Source organism: Seriola aureovittata, chromosome 13 (genome assembly GCF_021018895.1).
Source record: "Seriola aureovittata isolate HTS-2021-v1 ecotype China chromosome 13, ASM2101889v1, whole genome shotgun sequence".
Taxonomy (NCBI): domain Eukaryota; kingdom Metazoa; phylum Chordata; class Actinopteri; order Carangiformes; family Carangidae; genus Seriola; species Seriola aureovittata.
The window spans coordinates 8937081-8952185 of record NC_079376.1 but is presented as its reverse complement, the minus strand read 5'-3'; the positions used below and the strand labels follow the sequence as shown (position 1 = coordinate 8952185).

Genomic DNA, 15105 nt, shown 5'->3' with positions numbered 1-15105 from the left:
GGCAGATAAACGTGGAGCAGAAGTTTATATTATTCATCGTATATGTGCCACAGTTTGGTGTCTGATCTGATTTCATACAGCAGGTGGAGACATTGGTCAACTGCAGGGCAAAGTGGTGTTTAGTTACCACAAAGGGCTGGATGACATGCTGAATTTAAAGATGCTTCTTTTATACGGCAATCAGTTTAGATAACCAGCACAGACACTAGTGAGACATCCGAATAGCCAGCCGGGTTAATGTCCCCTGGTAAAACCCTATGAATTGAACCCTATGAAACTTGCTGATTTGAAGTATTGTGAAGATGACCACTAAACATTGAGACATTTCTTTTCATTTAAACTCTCCAGGAAATGAGTTTGTGAACCTAAATTTTATATAGACAGAAAATTTGTACCCTGCCTCTTGCTCAACGTGTGCTGGGTGACGCAATAAGCAAGTACAGAAACCAGTTGGGTGGATACTTTTCATAGAAAAACGGAAATCGAACTGCCCCTATTCCCTGTGTATTTAAACAACAGTGTTCCAACAACAAAATGACCTGAAACGTAAGGATCGGTCTAGATGTCAAAATGTTCTTGAGAGAGGACAAAGAATGGATTTATATTTTTTATTTATCTAATAAAATTAAGACACATATCCACTCTTAAAATAAAAACTTGTACCTCTGGCTCATACAATATGTTCTCATCTTGGTGAAGCTACACCTAAAGAGGGTCACATTCACTGCTGCTCAAAAATCAATATTCTTATATCAACAATGGATCAAATACGATATGTAATGTGAAAGGGGTCATTTGTAGTGACCAACCGACAAAGAATTATCACCCGACTCTGCAGTTCACCTCAGCTCTGCAGAGCTTTTCAGCATATTTCAGCTTATTCTTTTGGTTTACTAGCCTGAAGCTAAACTGCTTCAGCGACTGCATGCTACTTGTTGACAGACAAGTTAGCAGCCAGCTGATGAACACAATGGACAATGTTGATCAGTTGGTCCACTTCTTATGTCCAGACCGAAATTTCCTAACGACTATTGGATGTATTGCCATGAAATTTGGTACAGACATTCGTTGTCCCCAGAGGATTAGTAACCTTGTGGTGCTATCCGGTCAAAATTTTATTTTTTTGTTTTGATTTGTTCATGTGTGCTCCAATCGGCTTCAACTGTACAGCTTGTTAGCATTGTCACTGTGAGCATGTTAGCATTTAGTTCATAGCATCGTGCCACAATAATCCTGTTTTTTTAATAGTATGATTTATTGCAAATTGTTGGAGAATGGGCCCCTCTAAAGTAGACTACAGCATCAACTAAAGTGGGTCCTGCATTATTACTTTATGATGTGGCCTTGCCTTGTGCGCCCTGTTTCAAAATCTAGTTTTAAGACCTTAATATTGTGCTTGTGGTACAGTGGTTGTGTTTAATCAAATTACCACAGCCTAAGACACAGAAAAGCTGGGAGCAGGTAATATTCCAGGACAGGAGAACTGGTTAGTATCTGTGCAAATAATGAAGCTGCTGTTTATAGTCTGCTGTGTGCTCTAGATTGCACTAGATTAAATTCTGTTGGGAAATTATTAGTGTTTTCAAAGAATGAAGGAAAGGTTAATCTAATAATTTAGGATTCCCAGTTTCCCCTATGCATATTTATGCATATCTATGTATATATTTACATATACATTTCCTCTATGCATACTGTATGTTTACAGTGGGCCTATATGGTATGTTCAGTAGGAGTCCACGATATTTATATTATAATCTGGTCCAACTTTCATGGGATGGTACATATTTTTATCTTTCATATATCAAAGATGGCTGTATTTAAGTGCCATCTGTCATGATAAGAGCACAACAAATACATTGCAGCCAGAGCCCAACTGATGCAACAACAGGGAATCATGGTTAATGTTTACTCTTTGGTGACATCTGCTGGTAGAAAATAACATTTACTCTCAAAAAAGTTTGACTTCAAGTAAGATTACTGCTGTTGCTGATGAGCTACAATGAGAATATTACTGTTACTGCTGCTACCACAACCACTGATACTGATTGTCACCACCTACATAAACTGAACATGGTACAACATGTAGATTTGAATAAGAATTACAAATCACACAGAGAAAAGAAAGTGGTTAAAATAATATGTACTTTTCATACACAACACAAGATAAATAAGTACCTGCACAGTCAAGAACATCACATAACGGTAGTGCATTAGTCTTGTAAGAGGTGTTCTGCTTCAAGAAGCATGATAGCTGTTTGTGCCAATATTTGTTTTGGCTTAAATGTCAGATTGAGAAGTACAGGAAATTAAATGTGTGCTTTACAACAATGTGACAGTGGATGCCTTCGTGAGCTGTTTTTAAAGAGCACATACTGTATGTTTCCTTTTGTGTTTGCTGTTAATGTTATACAGATGTTTTGGGTGTTTCAGGTGGTCTAACACTGATTTTACCATCATTATTATTCTTAATAACCAGTGGTTATATTTAGCTTTTTCTGCAAATTTATACTTTTATTCATCTACAGTTGAGAGGGGAAACTGTAAACTTTACTGCACTTCATTGATTAGACAGCAGTAGTTCCTATAACTTCAAAACGTATGATAATCTTGGAAAATACAATGCAGCGCAGTGAAACTCATTGTTAAAGACTACACCAGTGGTTTCTACCAAAGACACATTTCCCCTATCAGCTTGTTGGTTTCATTAAAACCACTGTTAGGCTAAGAGGTCAAATTACCAAATATTTGATTAAATAAATAAATACATGTTTGAGAAAAGTTCATAAACAGGAATCAAATTTGTGCAGCAGAACTTTGTTTTTCTTCTTTCCTAACACTTTAATTGCCTCGCAATCCCTGACATTTATTTTGTGACGCTCTGGACAGGCCAGATCCCCAAGTTGGGAACCAGACTAAACTAAACTGAACAACAGAAAGTAGTTCATACAGCTAAACCTCAGTTGAGCCACATGTCATAATATTTCAGTCACAGGAATCATTTGGCTGCAAGTAGTTTTACTGGTACATTTTGCTGGCAATATCTCTGTACTTTTACTTAAATAAGATTTTGACAGTATTTTAAGTTGAGTAATTTTAACATTGTGGAGGTGGTTGCACAGTTATTTAGTGTACTGGTAGTAGTAGTAGCTTATTCTGATTGGCTGTCTTGCTCTTTAAGAGCCCCTCGTGCCTAAACCTGTTCATCTCGCGCCACCTGGGTAAATCACAGACGCACCTGCAGCTGATGAGAGACTCTGGCCTGCTGTTTGTCCACGTTTAATGCAAATTGAAGTAAGCCTCTTTGTTTTGCGGTTATTGTTACTTGTGAAGTCGCAGTTTAAGTTACGTTACCATGTTCCAAAAGCTAAATTGACCTGTTGTTTGGCCAAAGGACATCGACGACTTACTGATCGCGGCGAACTGCGAAGCGAAGTTCGCCCGTATTTATTTTTCAGGGGACGCGAGCAATTCGCTTCTCCGGGGCTTGTAGCGTCTGAAGCGTCTTACAACACCCACGACTTGTGTTTTTAACCCATTTAAAAACCCCCACACAGCGGTGGCGTCTTCACACACATTAACCCTCCATAAAAAAATCAAATGTGTCCCATTCGCTATGACTTCTATTTCTGTCTGTATGAAAATTCGTAGGCCTACCATTTCTGCAGTTACATTTCTAAAGGAAAATCTGTCTATCACACACATTAGTTCCTTGAATAACATTCAAGTACATAACTTTTTTTTCATCTAACGTGTGTTTGTGCCATTTGTGGTCTTTTTGCATTTCTTTGTTCATTTAGCATCTGTTTGTTGTAGCTTATTTGCCTCGCTTGTTGGTTTGTTTCTACGCCCTAATGGTTTGTATCCCAGATGGACAACAGATAAAAACTTCATGTGTCAATGACTTACAGCACACATGACACAATCTCAATGAGTGATATTTAAACTAGTCCCATCGTAGCTAAAACATCCCCAGTCTGACAGATGAGATTAACAGATGAATGTTAATGAAGATGAAATACAATATAGTATTTATTGGCTATTAAATAAAAATGATTTTTGGCTTTGACACTGCAGTTGTAATGCTACAGTCCCCACTAGAGCTTTACGAAAAGCCATTCCCTTAGCGGTGCTCATTCAAACTTAACAGCTCATCCATAAACTGCAAAGGCTGTTAACTTTTTCTTTTTTTTTGTAATTATATGATATTGGACATGCTCTAATTGTTGAATTCAGTGTATTGTACAGTAGCTACATTCATTACTGATTTAGTGTCAGTTAAACTTTGCATGGATAAGTTCTGATTTCCATCCCTACATCCTCATGCAGCAGAAGCAGCTCTCTGTTGTGCCGGGGTGTTGACTTGATGTCAGTGAATGTGACTGCACATTTGGTTCAGTGCTGTACCCACATATTGTGGGGGGGCATTATTAATTATGGATGTCCTCCCTATTTTCTTGCCCGTTTCAATGCTCTGGACAGCTAAGGAATATAGTGGTGACTGAAAGTTACTGTGCAGCATTTTACAATAAGCTTGGTAGCACTTAAAATAATGCACTTGAGTGTGACGGAATTACTGTCAGCTTGATTGGGTGTAGTTGTTGGCAGGAGTTGTGTTCAAACCGAAGGGCGTAGCTTTTGCATTTCATTGTAATCTCCATGCATTGGATTTCTCCATTTATGTTAAATAAACCCAAACCTCCACAAGGCTTTGGGTTTAGATTTGTGACCTTTTACATCCCACTTGAGTTTGCAAGCCCTAAATCGTCTGACAAAGCAAAGTAATGATGAAACCCAGATTTGTAACTGTTGGTTTTAGAAGTATGTTACTGCAATTACATTTTTGCCAAATCTGATTTTTTCTTTTTTTTTTTCTTTTTTTTTTTTTTTTTAAATTTCTACTTCAACAGTTGTTTCATGACAAAACACAGCACTAGGCAAAACAGGAAAATCTGAGTGTTGTGAGCAAACTGTAGAGAATTTACATTAGATTGACAGTGGCCATTGTCAATGGCACTTGATACAATTAGAAAAGCAGTGGTCTTAAAACAACTTCACAGAGCATGACTTTGAGCTTGACTTTATTTAAGTCAGTAGTGTCTTTTCAATCTTAGTTTGTCAAATGTCTGATATGTGTAATGGTGACTGTGTAACATCTGCTACAGGATTTGTCAATCTTTGGTTGAATGGATGAGTGGAAAAAACTGAGAGGAAGGTTTTTCTTCCTCGCAATTGTAATCGTCATCGTCACGGTTGTGGTTGTGAGGCTCCCGGGGACATACAGGGCCATCCCAAACCCTGTCTGAACCGGGATCAGAGGGTGAAAGATTTCGATATGAGCATCATTAGAATATTCAGAAGAGACTCCAGTCAGCCCCTTCGCTCTCTTCTCTGCTGCGCAGGCCAGTTATCAAATATAACAACTCAAGCAAATTTTGAAGAACACTCTGAGAAATTCACCCCTACAGATGTCATGTGTCAGATTCCTCCATCTGCAGAGCTACAAATGTCAGTCTTGTGGCTCAGCCAGATAGTGTGAAGGAGTCTGAGCAGATCTGGCGCCCCATAAGGAACCCGAAAACCAGTGAAGAGGAAGGGGAAAAAGTTGCCGTTTGACTTTACAGTCTGCATCTCCAACCTCCAATCTTACCTCTGTGATTTCCCCAGACTTTTTCACAACCAGCACCATGGGGTGGACACGTTTACGCTTTAGAGAAATGTCTTGACAATTTTTGGGATGTATTTCCATGAAATTTGGTACAGACATTCATGTTTGCCTCTGGGTGAATCGCAATAACTTTGGTGATCCCTTGAAAGGAAAGTTTGACATTTTCTTGAACAGAGTTGGATGATACTGAGCCACTGCCAACACTCAGTTAGCTTAGCTTAATTATCTGAAGTCTGCCTGGCAATGTAACAGTGAGGCTTAAGGAAGTTGCTACTGAAGCCCAAAACAAATAGTCTGGCACATAATCCACCCCCCAACCAACATGATTAATACACATATACGAACATACACTGATTTTTAGCATTTAGGTAAAGGCACTTTTGTGAACACTTTCATGTTTCACCTTGCTCCAGGTTGCTGGGTGTGGACAGGGTGGTGATCTATAACACCAGCTGTGGCCCAGACCTTGACCGCCTGTTGCAGAGCTACAGCCAGCAGGGCTTCGTGGAGATGGTGCATAATATTGATCAGATTATAATGCCATACCAACACAATTCTCATGGACATGGTCCAACAGCACTATCCAAAAGTAGGGTCTCTGTTTGTGTGTATTTGCGAGGACACTTGATAAATTATATTGATATACTTGATGCTCATATTTGGCGTTTCCTGTATGTTCTTGCTTTCTGTCTAACTTGTTCTGTATCAGTTCAACTTTCACGTTCTGCAGGTTGGGCAGTTCCTCGTTAAAAGGGGTCCAGTGCCTCGAGCGAGAGGGGTGCCAGGTTTTAATATTCTGGAGCACATCTATAAGTGGGAGCCTGACAGAGCAGCAGAGTACCTAGCGTGCGAGTTGAGTGTTCAGCCAAAGTACAACAGACCTTAGTGCGGTGTTTTTAAATCTGCGATACAGTAGGTATCAGCAGCAGCATTCAGATAATGATCTGTGACTGTCTGTGCTTCACAGGATGGTAGCGCAGACTTCAGTGCATTTAGTGCTTAAGAAGTTTGGAGAGCAGTTCAAGATTCCACCAGAGCTGTGTCACATTATTCGCTCTCCACTGAGCACGGCCTCTGTTCGGCCGGTGGAGAAGATTCATGCAGGCGCGCGACTGTGGGACTTCAAAGACGAGCTGATCCCAAATGTGAACAACGTGCTGAGGAGAGCGGCGCTGCTGCACTAAGAGGGGTAGAGGGAACACACGTAGGGATGGAAATATTTATACTTGCATGTATGTATTTATCAGTTATATATCTACAACATCTTTAGCTATTTTGGAGACATGGTTCTATGGATGGCAGTGGAAGGAATTCTGCTGACTTTGTGATCCCTTGACTTTTCATCCGGCGCCACCACAAGGTTGACATTAGCGGGTGAGGGCGAAACAGCTTGACAATTACCGTATGGATTGCCATGAAATTCATTACAGATATTCAAGTTCTGTAGTGGATCAATTCTAATGTCTCTATAGTGCAGGCATGAGGTTCACATTTATGTGAATAGTTTGAGTGAAATGTCTGAATAACTATTGGATGAACTGCCATGAAATTTAATCCAGACATCCAACTGCAGTCCCAGTGACATCATCGAGTTAAAATTTAACTTGAACAGCATGAGCCTCACCTGTACTTTGTTTCGTGCTATTCACGGTGGCATGTCAAAACACTAAACTAAATGGTGAACATTCCTGCTTGACTTCGGCATTTCAGCATTGTCGTGTTAGCAGGCTGACGTTACCATTCAGCTCAAAGCTAAGTTCAAACTCACAGAGCTGCAGATGATTTACTTGAGGTAGCTAGGCAGAAAGATGGGGGACATGCACAAGCTGGACAAATGCAACCTAGCCTACCAGGACAAATAGATATTTTATGACCTGAATTGACCAGGTTTTCTGGAATTGCAGTCAAAACATAGTGAAATGAGGAGAAACGTGTATCAGAAGTTAATTTTCATAGATCATTGATTGTCTGCTATATGCAAAAATCTGAGGCTTTTTTTTCTTTTTCTCTTGCAGCAGGTGGGACTGAATCTGAACAGGACAAAATGGTGTTTAAATGTCCCTAAGGGATGGAGAATCTGCTTTTACAAAGCTGCTGTCAAACTGCAGGTCACTTCAATAGCCTGTACAGATAATAATGAATGGCTATAAGGGTCCTTAAAAACCCTTATGCATAATTTTTTCATGTATCCGTTTACAGATAGGATATTCCCAGTAGTCCACCTGGTAAGGGATTATCTTCGCAGCATTTGTTTGACTGACTGCCCTCCTATACTGTCTTTTTTTCTAAGGGTTGTAGGATCTCAATTAAGAGAAATGATTGAATTTCTTGCAGTGCACACAGTCCGTGGGAGTTAGCTAGGTTTGATTAGGGATAACACTCTTTGCCGCTTGCCTGCCTGGTTGCGTATGGAAGGAGTATTACTGAAATAATAAAATTATTTATATTCAAATGAGCTTCTAACGACCTTTTCTAATAGGCTTATTATGTGTGACATGCAGTACAGTGTTTTAATTATAGCCCCATTTGCTATGATTGGCTATTTGAATTTTTTTTTTCTTTTCTTTTTTTAATGATCAGAGGAAGCTGCTGTAAACGATGGTGAAAGGTAACGAAGTACATTTACTCAATTACTTGACTTTTTTTGGACAATTTTGTAATACTTTAGTATGACCATTTTATGCTGCTTTATAGTTCAACTTCTCCATGACATTTATATGACAGCTATAGTTGGCTACTTTTAATACACAAAATGATCATGTATAATTTGATGAACTGTACAGTGGTGTATGTATATGTCGGTAGATCCACCTCAAATATATATATATATATATATATATATATATATATATATATATATATATATATATATATATATATATATATATATATATATATGATTTAAATGCTCACATTGAAGCATCTGTAAGAATAAAACCAATACAGTATAACACAATCCTTAAACTTTTGATACCTGAGTATATGACACTACTAGTACTATTACCCTACAGTTTTGAATTCAGGATTTTTTACTTTTAACGGAGGCTTAGTACTCGTACTCAGGCTGAAGCATACGATCTAAGGAGTCCTTCCACCACTGACTGTAGGCAAGTTTTTTTCCGGAAATATCTCTTTGTTCGTTTGTTGTTCATCGTGCATCGCGCTTCGCTCCGCCTTGTAGAGAGGAAGTTGAGGGACGATAGAAGAAGCGCTTAAGTGCTTCAGTCAACGGATGTCTGTCAAAAAAAGATTCACTTCAGTCTTCGGTAAGTTACTTTTTTTTAAGTAACTTAATGTATTTCTATGATTAACTGTTGTAATGTAATAACCTGTGATGAAGATTGGTCAATCCTGCTACACTAACGATTAAAGACTGTTAAGATTTAACTTTCTTTTTTTTTAACTTCCTCTTCTTTTCTTCACTTTTCTTCTTCTCGTTCCTCTTTTTCTTCTCTTTACCTTTCCACTTCCTTCTCCTTCACCTTCACCTTTCCACCTCCTTCACTCTCCTCTCCCCTTAATTTTTTCCTTCTCACACGCTTTTCCTTTTTTTCCAGGTACAGACATATTCCCCATTTACAATTTATAAAAGAAGTTACAGAGGCTGCCCACATTAGCTGTTGATGCCTGCTAAACAAACATAACTTAATAATATACTGCCATTGATACCATTACTAAGAATGATAAAGGAAAGTACATTATTAGTGTGTCAACTAAGGTTGACTTCATCAGGATCCTATTTATAGAAAACAAAGTAAATACGGGAGAACAAAACACATAACAACTTTCTCCTCTAAATTCAAACGGTTTGCATAAGTTATAGGTTTAACTTTGTCTCTTGAGGCAAGGATAAGTGACTCCAACGCAATTGTCTTACTCAGATTAAGTACATCAAACAGCAAAATGAGCTGTTAGGAAACTGTTGGGAAATCAGATACACACATTGAATTAGGATGCATAATATGTGGACATAATACAAAGGATATTAAAAAAATGATATAAAAGGCTTCGCTAACAATTGGCAGAACAACTTCAAACAAGCCTTACATAACTTCCCCTTTCGTGTATGTGTGTGTGTGTGTGTAGTGGGCTGGTGGCGGTGAGGATAATGCATCAGGTTATGTATGGATTTAAATCACTGCCATAATAATTAGAAACACATAAGCAACTGAATACTAACGTTCACACCAGCTGAATGCTGTTTTATCTCATCTCAAGCCTTCATTCAGCCCGCCTCTGCACACCCCAGTGTTTACAGAGACAGGCGATAGCTTCATGATACGGGTTATCCAGAATTACCATTGTTGTAGTGAAGAAAGTAACCCATGGAGAGACAGAGAGCTGAGGACAACAGCTCCATGAACATGGGACTGTCTCCCATGCAGTGAATGAGACAGTCTTGAATGGTGCTTTTAAACAGCAAAATACTCAAACTGTGTTCCTCAGCTGGTAGGTAACTGTGTCTGTCTGCTGTTTTGTGCTAAGCTGGTAGTGCACAGTGGGTTTTTAGAGCTTTTCTACTGAAAACAGGTTTCTGGTGTGACACTATGAGAGTAATGTGAGTGAACTAAAACAATAAAGCTGTGACATGGACACCTTAACTATGAGGAACTCACTGTAAAGCTTCATAAATCGGAGAGAAACTGTACACTTGTAGGTACACTTGTAGATTCCTTGTAGGTTCATCATGAGTGACGCCTCATATCTTTGTCATATTTTTATAAAAAACTATCAATTGCAGCCACTTTAATAGAGTGTGGGACACTCATATGGGCAAATCTCACAAGAAAAGTCAGATTTAGGATAATAAGTAAATGTTCTTGCATAAGACTCAATAAGTTTAAGTATTTTTCGTTGTTAGTGCTACAAAAACAATAGCTTATATCTCTTGATATGCTATAATATTCTAACTGTGGTGAGATGTTTAATTTTTTAGATAAAATTTAATATTAAATTAATACTACAAATAATAATAAGTTAATATATTAATGGGAAAACAAGCCAAGAGAGCTACTGATTTCGATTTGTACCATATGCGCTCCATTGTGTTTCCTCAGTAAAACCAGGGCGTTGACCGTCTAGTTTTAGTGGAGAAGTGGAACCCTCTCCACAGCCTTTGTTGCTGACTTCATGAAACCAGCTAGACCCTACGTAAATAGTGGCATCGGTTATGGGGGTTGATGTGATGCACATATTTTAAAACCACTGTCAACAGTTACTTTATCTCTTCTGTGTTGACATTGCTTGCAGTTCATTGCAACAATTTACCATCTTGTAATGGTTACTTCCAGCATGAGAATGAATCATATCACCAGTTTTATGAACCTGATAGTGAGCTCAGTGAACTTCAGTGGCCTCACCACATCTCAATCCAGTGGAATGCCTTTGGAATGTGGCAAAACAACAAATTGGCAGCATGAAGGTGAAGCTGACAAATATGCAGAAATCATTGGTTCACAATAAAGTGCTCAGAGAGAATATATTCTGTATTTTACAATGCAATTTCCAAACGATATACAAATCGTACACTAATGCTCCTCCACAGACATGTTTTAAACTATGTAAGAATACTCTATGTATCAGAATGGTCGGCATAGTTAGCATCTTTTATCTGTTTAAGCTGTTAGCTAGCAACTGGCTTGGGCTGACACAGTGTTAGTGGTTGTGCTGCTGCAAACTCTCGCTCTTTGTACTGACAAGGTTTTGGGTTCCCGCAATGAGACTGTCATTGGTTCACTGCAGTTCCAAGGTGGAAATATTCAGTCACGGCGTTGACTGCATATTTCGCTCATGATATGCCTTGTATTATATAAAAAACATTATATGGACATGTTAACAAGGTTAAAAACTTGATTTTCATCAGAGGGGGCACTTTAAAATGTGGAAGGATGAGCATTTACTGCAGAACACTTAAGACGTTTCTGATACTGGACTGTTGCTGTTGGATATTTTAAAGAGAAGATACATTATCTAAAGATGTGGTAGAGCAGGTTTTAGGTCACTATATAACTGGGTAGAGGCCAGATATATCAAGACCTAGTCTGTATTATAGGAACCTGTAACCTCATCTCTAAACATCATCACATCTCACTGAGAAAAACCATGACTGGGGGGCAATAAGGGTAAAATGAGCTGTTTGACTGCATTCCTTCCACACACTGTGCATCATGTATGTACCCTGCACATTTAAACACATTTAGGTAGGAATACGCGGCATATAACTATAATATAAACTAAAATAGTAAAAAAAATAAAATAAAATTTCAGAACTCTTGTAATCCTCAGACAACATGTCATACAAGCCACTTATTCGCTAGTATAACCCAGCCATTATGTTCCATCCATCAGACCTCACGCTAATAATTTTTTCCACATTACCGGAGTTAACTTCCTCTCTACATTGTATATTTGAAAGTCAGTGAGTTCGTCTCTTCAGCGCATTAACTTAATTGAGAGGAGTTTAATGATTAACCAAATGTTTATAAGGAGATCGCATCGCAGTAATGTTGGTTTATTTTGTTCCTCAGATATCTACCTGAATCTCTCTAACTGTGGTTCCTAATTCTGCCTCAGGTTGCAAATCTCATCTGTGGTTGGATGGACAAGCCAATGAAATCAAGAGGGAAATTCTTCGTCATTATTCCCTTAATCTTCATCTGCTGCATCATTGTTTGGACACCCAAGACATACAGGTCAATCCCAACCCCACGTGGGCCTCCAAAAGCTTGCCCCTATCACATCTCTGAGCAGACCATCACCCCCCTCAACAACACCAAGCACTTCCAGGTGTCGGCCTACATGGACCAGAGAGTGAAGGGTTTGGATATACGCATCATTAGCATATTTAGGAGAGACTCCATCCAACCCCTGCACTGTGTTTTCTGCTGTGCAGACTACGTATCAAGTACAACCACTCCAGCGACCATTTTACAACACTCGGACAACTTTGGTTTTCCCTTCGTCACGACAGATGTCATGTGTCGGATCCCTACAAACTGCAACGCTACACATGTCACCCTTCAGACTCAGCCAGGGCGCGCAACTCAATCTGACCAGATTTGGCTCCCCATAAGAAACAAAAAGACCAACGGGAAGGAGGAGGAGAAGTTTCAGTTTAACTTCACAGTCTGCATCTCCAACCTGTTTGGAGACTACAACAATGTGCTTCAGTTTGCACAGACTCTGGAGATGTACAGGTCAGCACAACAACAACAATGCCCAGTCAAGGATGGGTGGTAGGGTGGTATCAGGTGTCATGATGGTGTAGGCAAATATTTATTTAAATATTATATCTTGTGTAGTGCAGTGGAGCTTTTCCAGCACATAAGCCACATTAATGCAATAGTACATGAGGGTACCAGGTGTCAGTCATCATGGTATCAGCCTAACATTCTAAACAAAGTTTTTCCCAAAATGTCAAACAAGTCTTTCAACATTTGCAAAGATTCAAAAGATAATGTCACAGGTACTGCCAGTTTTTCTGCATGTGTGTGTGGAGGTGTGGTAACACCATAGGAGTATGCAAATCTTTTGCTTTTTTGTGATATGTGCATTTGAATTCATTTTGAATGCATTTATCTGTGGAAGATCTTTAAAAACAAAAAAAATATCTCTAAGCACTTGCTTGTACTGCAGCACTGAACATGTATTAGATAGATGTTTGAAAGGAAACAGCTCTTACTCATATGTGGTTTGAATGTGTGTTTTTTTTGTTAGCTGCTTTGGACAAATGAATGTAATGGAATTTAATTCATTTTTTTGTAATTGTAATGTGTGAACTAATCATATAACCGTTGCCTCACCTTGCTCCAGGTTGCTGGGTGTGGACAGAGTGGTGATCTATAACACCAGCTGTGGCCCAGACCTGGACCGCCTGTTGCAGAGCTACAGCCAGGAGGGCTTTGTGGAGATGGTCCCCTGGCCGATCAACGAGTATCTGACTCCATCAACCGGCTGGCTCTTCTCAAAGTATGGAGGGGACGTGCACTATTTTGGCCAGTTAACCACACTGAACGAGTGCATTTACAGATCCATGACCCGGTCACGCTACGTCCTGTTGAACGACATTGATGAGATTATAATGCCATACCAACACAACAACCTGATGTCTCTGATGAACGTGCTCCAACAGCAGAAACCGAACGTGCGGTATTTTGGGTGTTTATTTGAGGATAGCACAACATTTTACCCAAATGTATTTCTTGTATTTATTTGTATTGTGATTTCTTTCATACATGCTGCGCCTATCAAACCTGAACCCATGTTCTGCAGGCTGGGGTGTTCCTCATAGAGAACCACATCTTTCCCAAGACACCCTTTGAGAAAAGTAAAAAGCTTCCCCTGCCTCAATGGAAAGGGGTGCCAGGCTTTAATATTCTGGAGCACATCTACAGGGAGGAGGTGGACAGAAGCGTATACCACCCCCACAAGATGATAGTCCAGCCAAGGTAGGAGGACTTCTCAGACTGTGCCGTGTCAAGAGAACTGTTGTTTACTTTCCCTCAAAGCAAAGATATCTTGAGAGAAACTGTTTAAAAGTATTAAATTAATAAGTAGCAGCATTGACATGATCCTTTTGTGAACGTGTGGTTGACCAGTGTGTGAATGTGTATGTACGTCACAGGGCGGTGGAGCAGACCTCAGTGCATGAAGTGCTCAAGATGTTTGGAGAGAAGTTCAAGGTGCCGCCGGAGGTCTGTCGGATCATTCACTGCCCACTCAGAACCCCGGTACAACGGCCGGTGGAGCGGCTCCACGTGGACACCCGGCTGTGGGACTTCAAAGACAAACTATTGCCCAATGTGACCAAGGCGCTGAGGAGAGCCAGGCTGCTGAGTTCAGAGGGGTAGAGCTGACAGATATGGAGGGATGAACAGGCTGATTCTGGCCATGGACGTACACTCTCACCAGCAGCAGGTACAGTCCAGACAGAAAAAAGGAAGGAGCTGTTTTATTGCTACTATGTGACTTATTTTGAAGTACTGTTTCTCATTTCCTAGTGAATAACGGCAGCACAGCATTAGCAACTTCACTCTACGCAGTAAGTAGCCTAACAATGCTGGCTCTATCGGTCATGTGACCCTCGCCTTGGCGTAACATTTGATGTAGGGTGGAAAATGTGATTTTTGGATTTGCAGTCCACATGTTTCTGTATACAGTAATTGTTGAATTATTCAGTAGGCTATCTGCTGATTATTATGTGGTTCACCAATAGTGTGAGATCATGCGTTTAGCACTCTTTACCAACAGCACAAGCCTATGGTTTTCTGATAATAATGTCATTATATGTTACTTGTCTTCATTGCTTATATCTGCTTTGACACATCAGCATAAACATCTTGTAGCTGCCTGAGGAAAAGGCTTGAAATGCATTTTTTTATGCGTACCTTGTGCCATTAAGTGTCTTAGCATATTAAATTATATATATTTTTTGCATTCAA

General features: G+C 39.6%; 1 protein-coding gene across 3 annotated transcripts; it reads left to right on the top strand.

Annotated features, from left to right (window-relative positions):
- Positions 1-3230: 3230 nt before the first annotated feature.
- Positions 3231-15105, top strand: LOC130180519 (uncharacterized). 3 transcript variants are annotated; one of them, XR_008829416.1, is made up of 6 exons: positions 3231-3291; positions 12239-12861; positions 13478-13808; positions 13937-14112; positions 14289-14581; positions 14665-15105. XR_008829416.1 is itself a non-coding variant. In XM_056394078.1 (5 exons), the coding sequence occupies exons 1-5, from the start codon at positions 3280-3282 to the stop codon at positions 14512-14514; spliced, it is 1368 nt and encodes a 455-aa protein (XP_056250053.1). In that variant the 5' UTR covers positions 3231-3279; the 3' UTR covers positions 14515-15105. The 3 variants fall into 3 exon arrangements, 2 of the variants coding, with proteins under 2 accessions (XP_056250053.1, XP_056250054.1); XM_056394078.1 differs by having other exon boundaries at positions 14289-15105; XM_056394079.1 differs by lacking the exon at positions 3231-3291 and adding an exon at positions 8825-8931 and having other exon boundaries at positions 14289-15105.

Coding starts and splice junctions, on each gene's coding strand:
- LOC130180519 (XM_056394078.1), top strand. Junction 13,809..13,936: donor TCCAACAGCAGAAACCGAAC/GTGCGGTATTTT, acceptor CATGTTCTGCAG/GCTGGGGTGTTCCTCATAGA. Junction 14,113..14,288: donor AAGATGATAGTCCAGCCAAG/GTAGGAGGACTT, acceptor TGTACGTCACAG/GGCGGTGGAGCAGACCTCAG.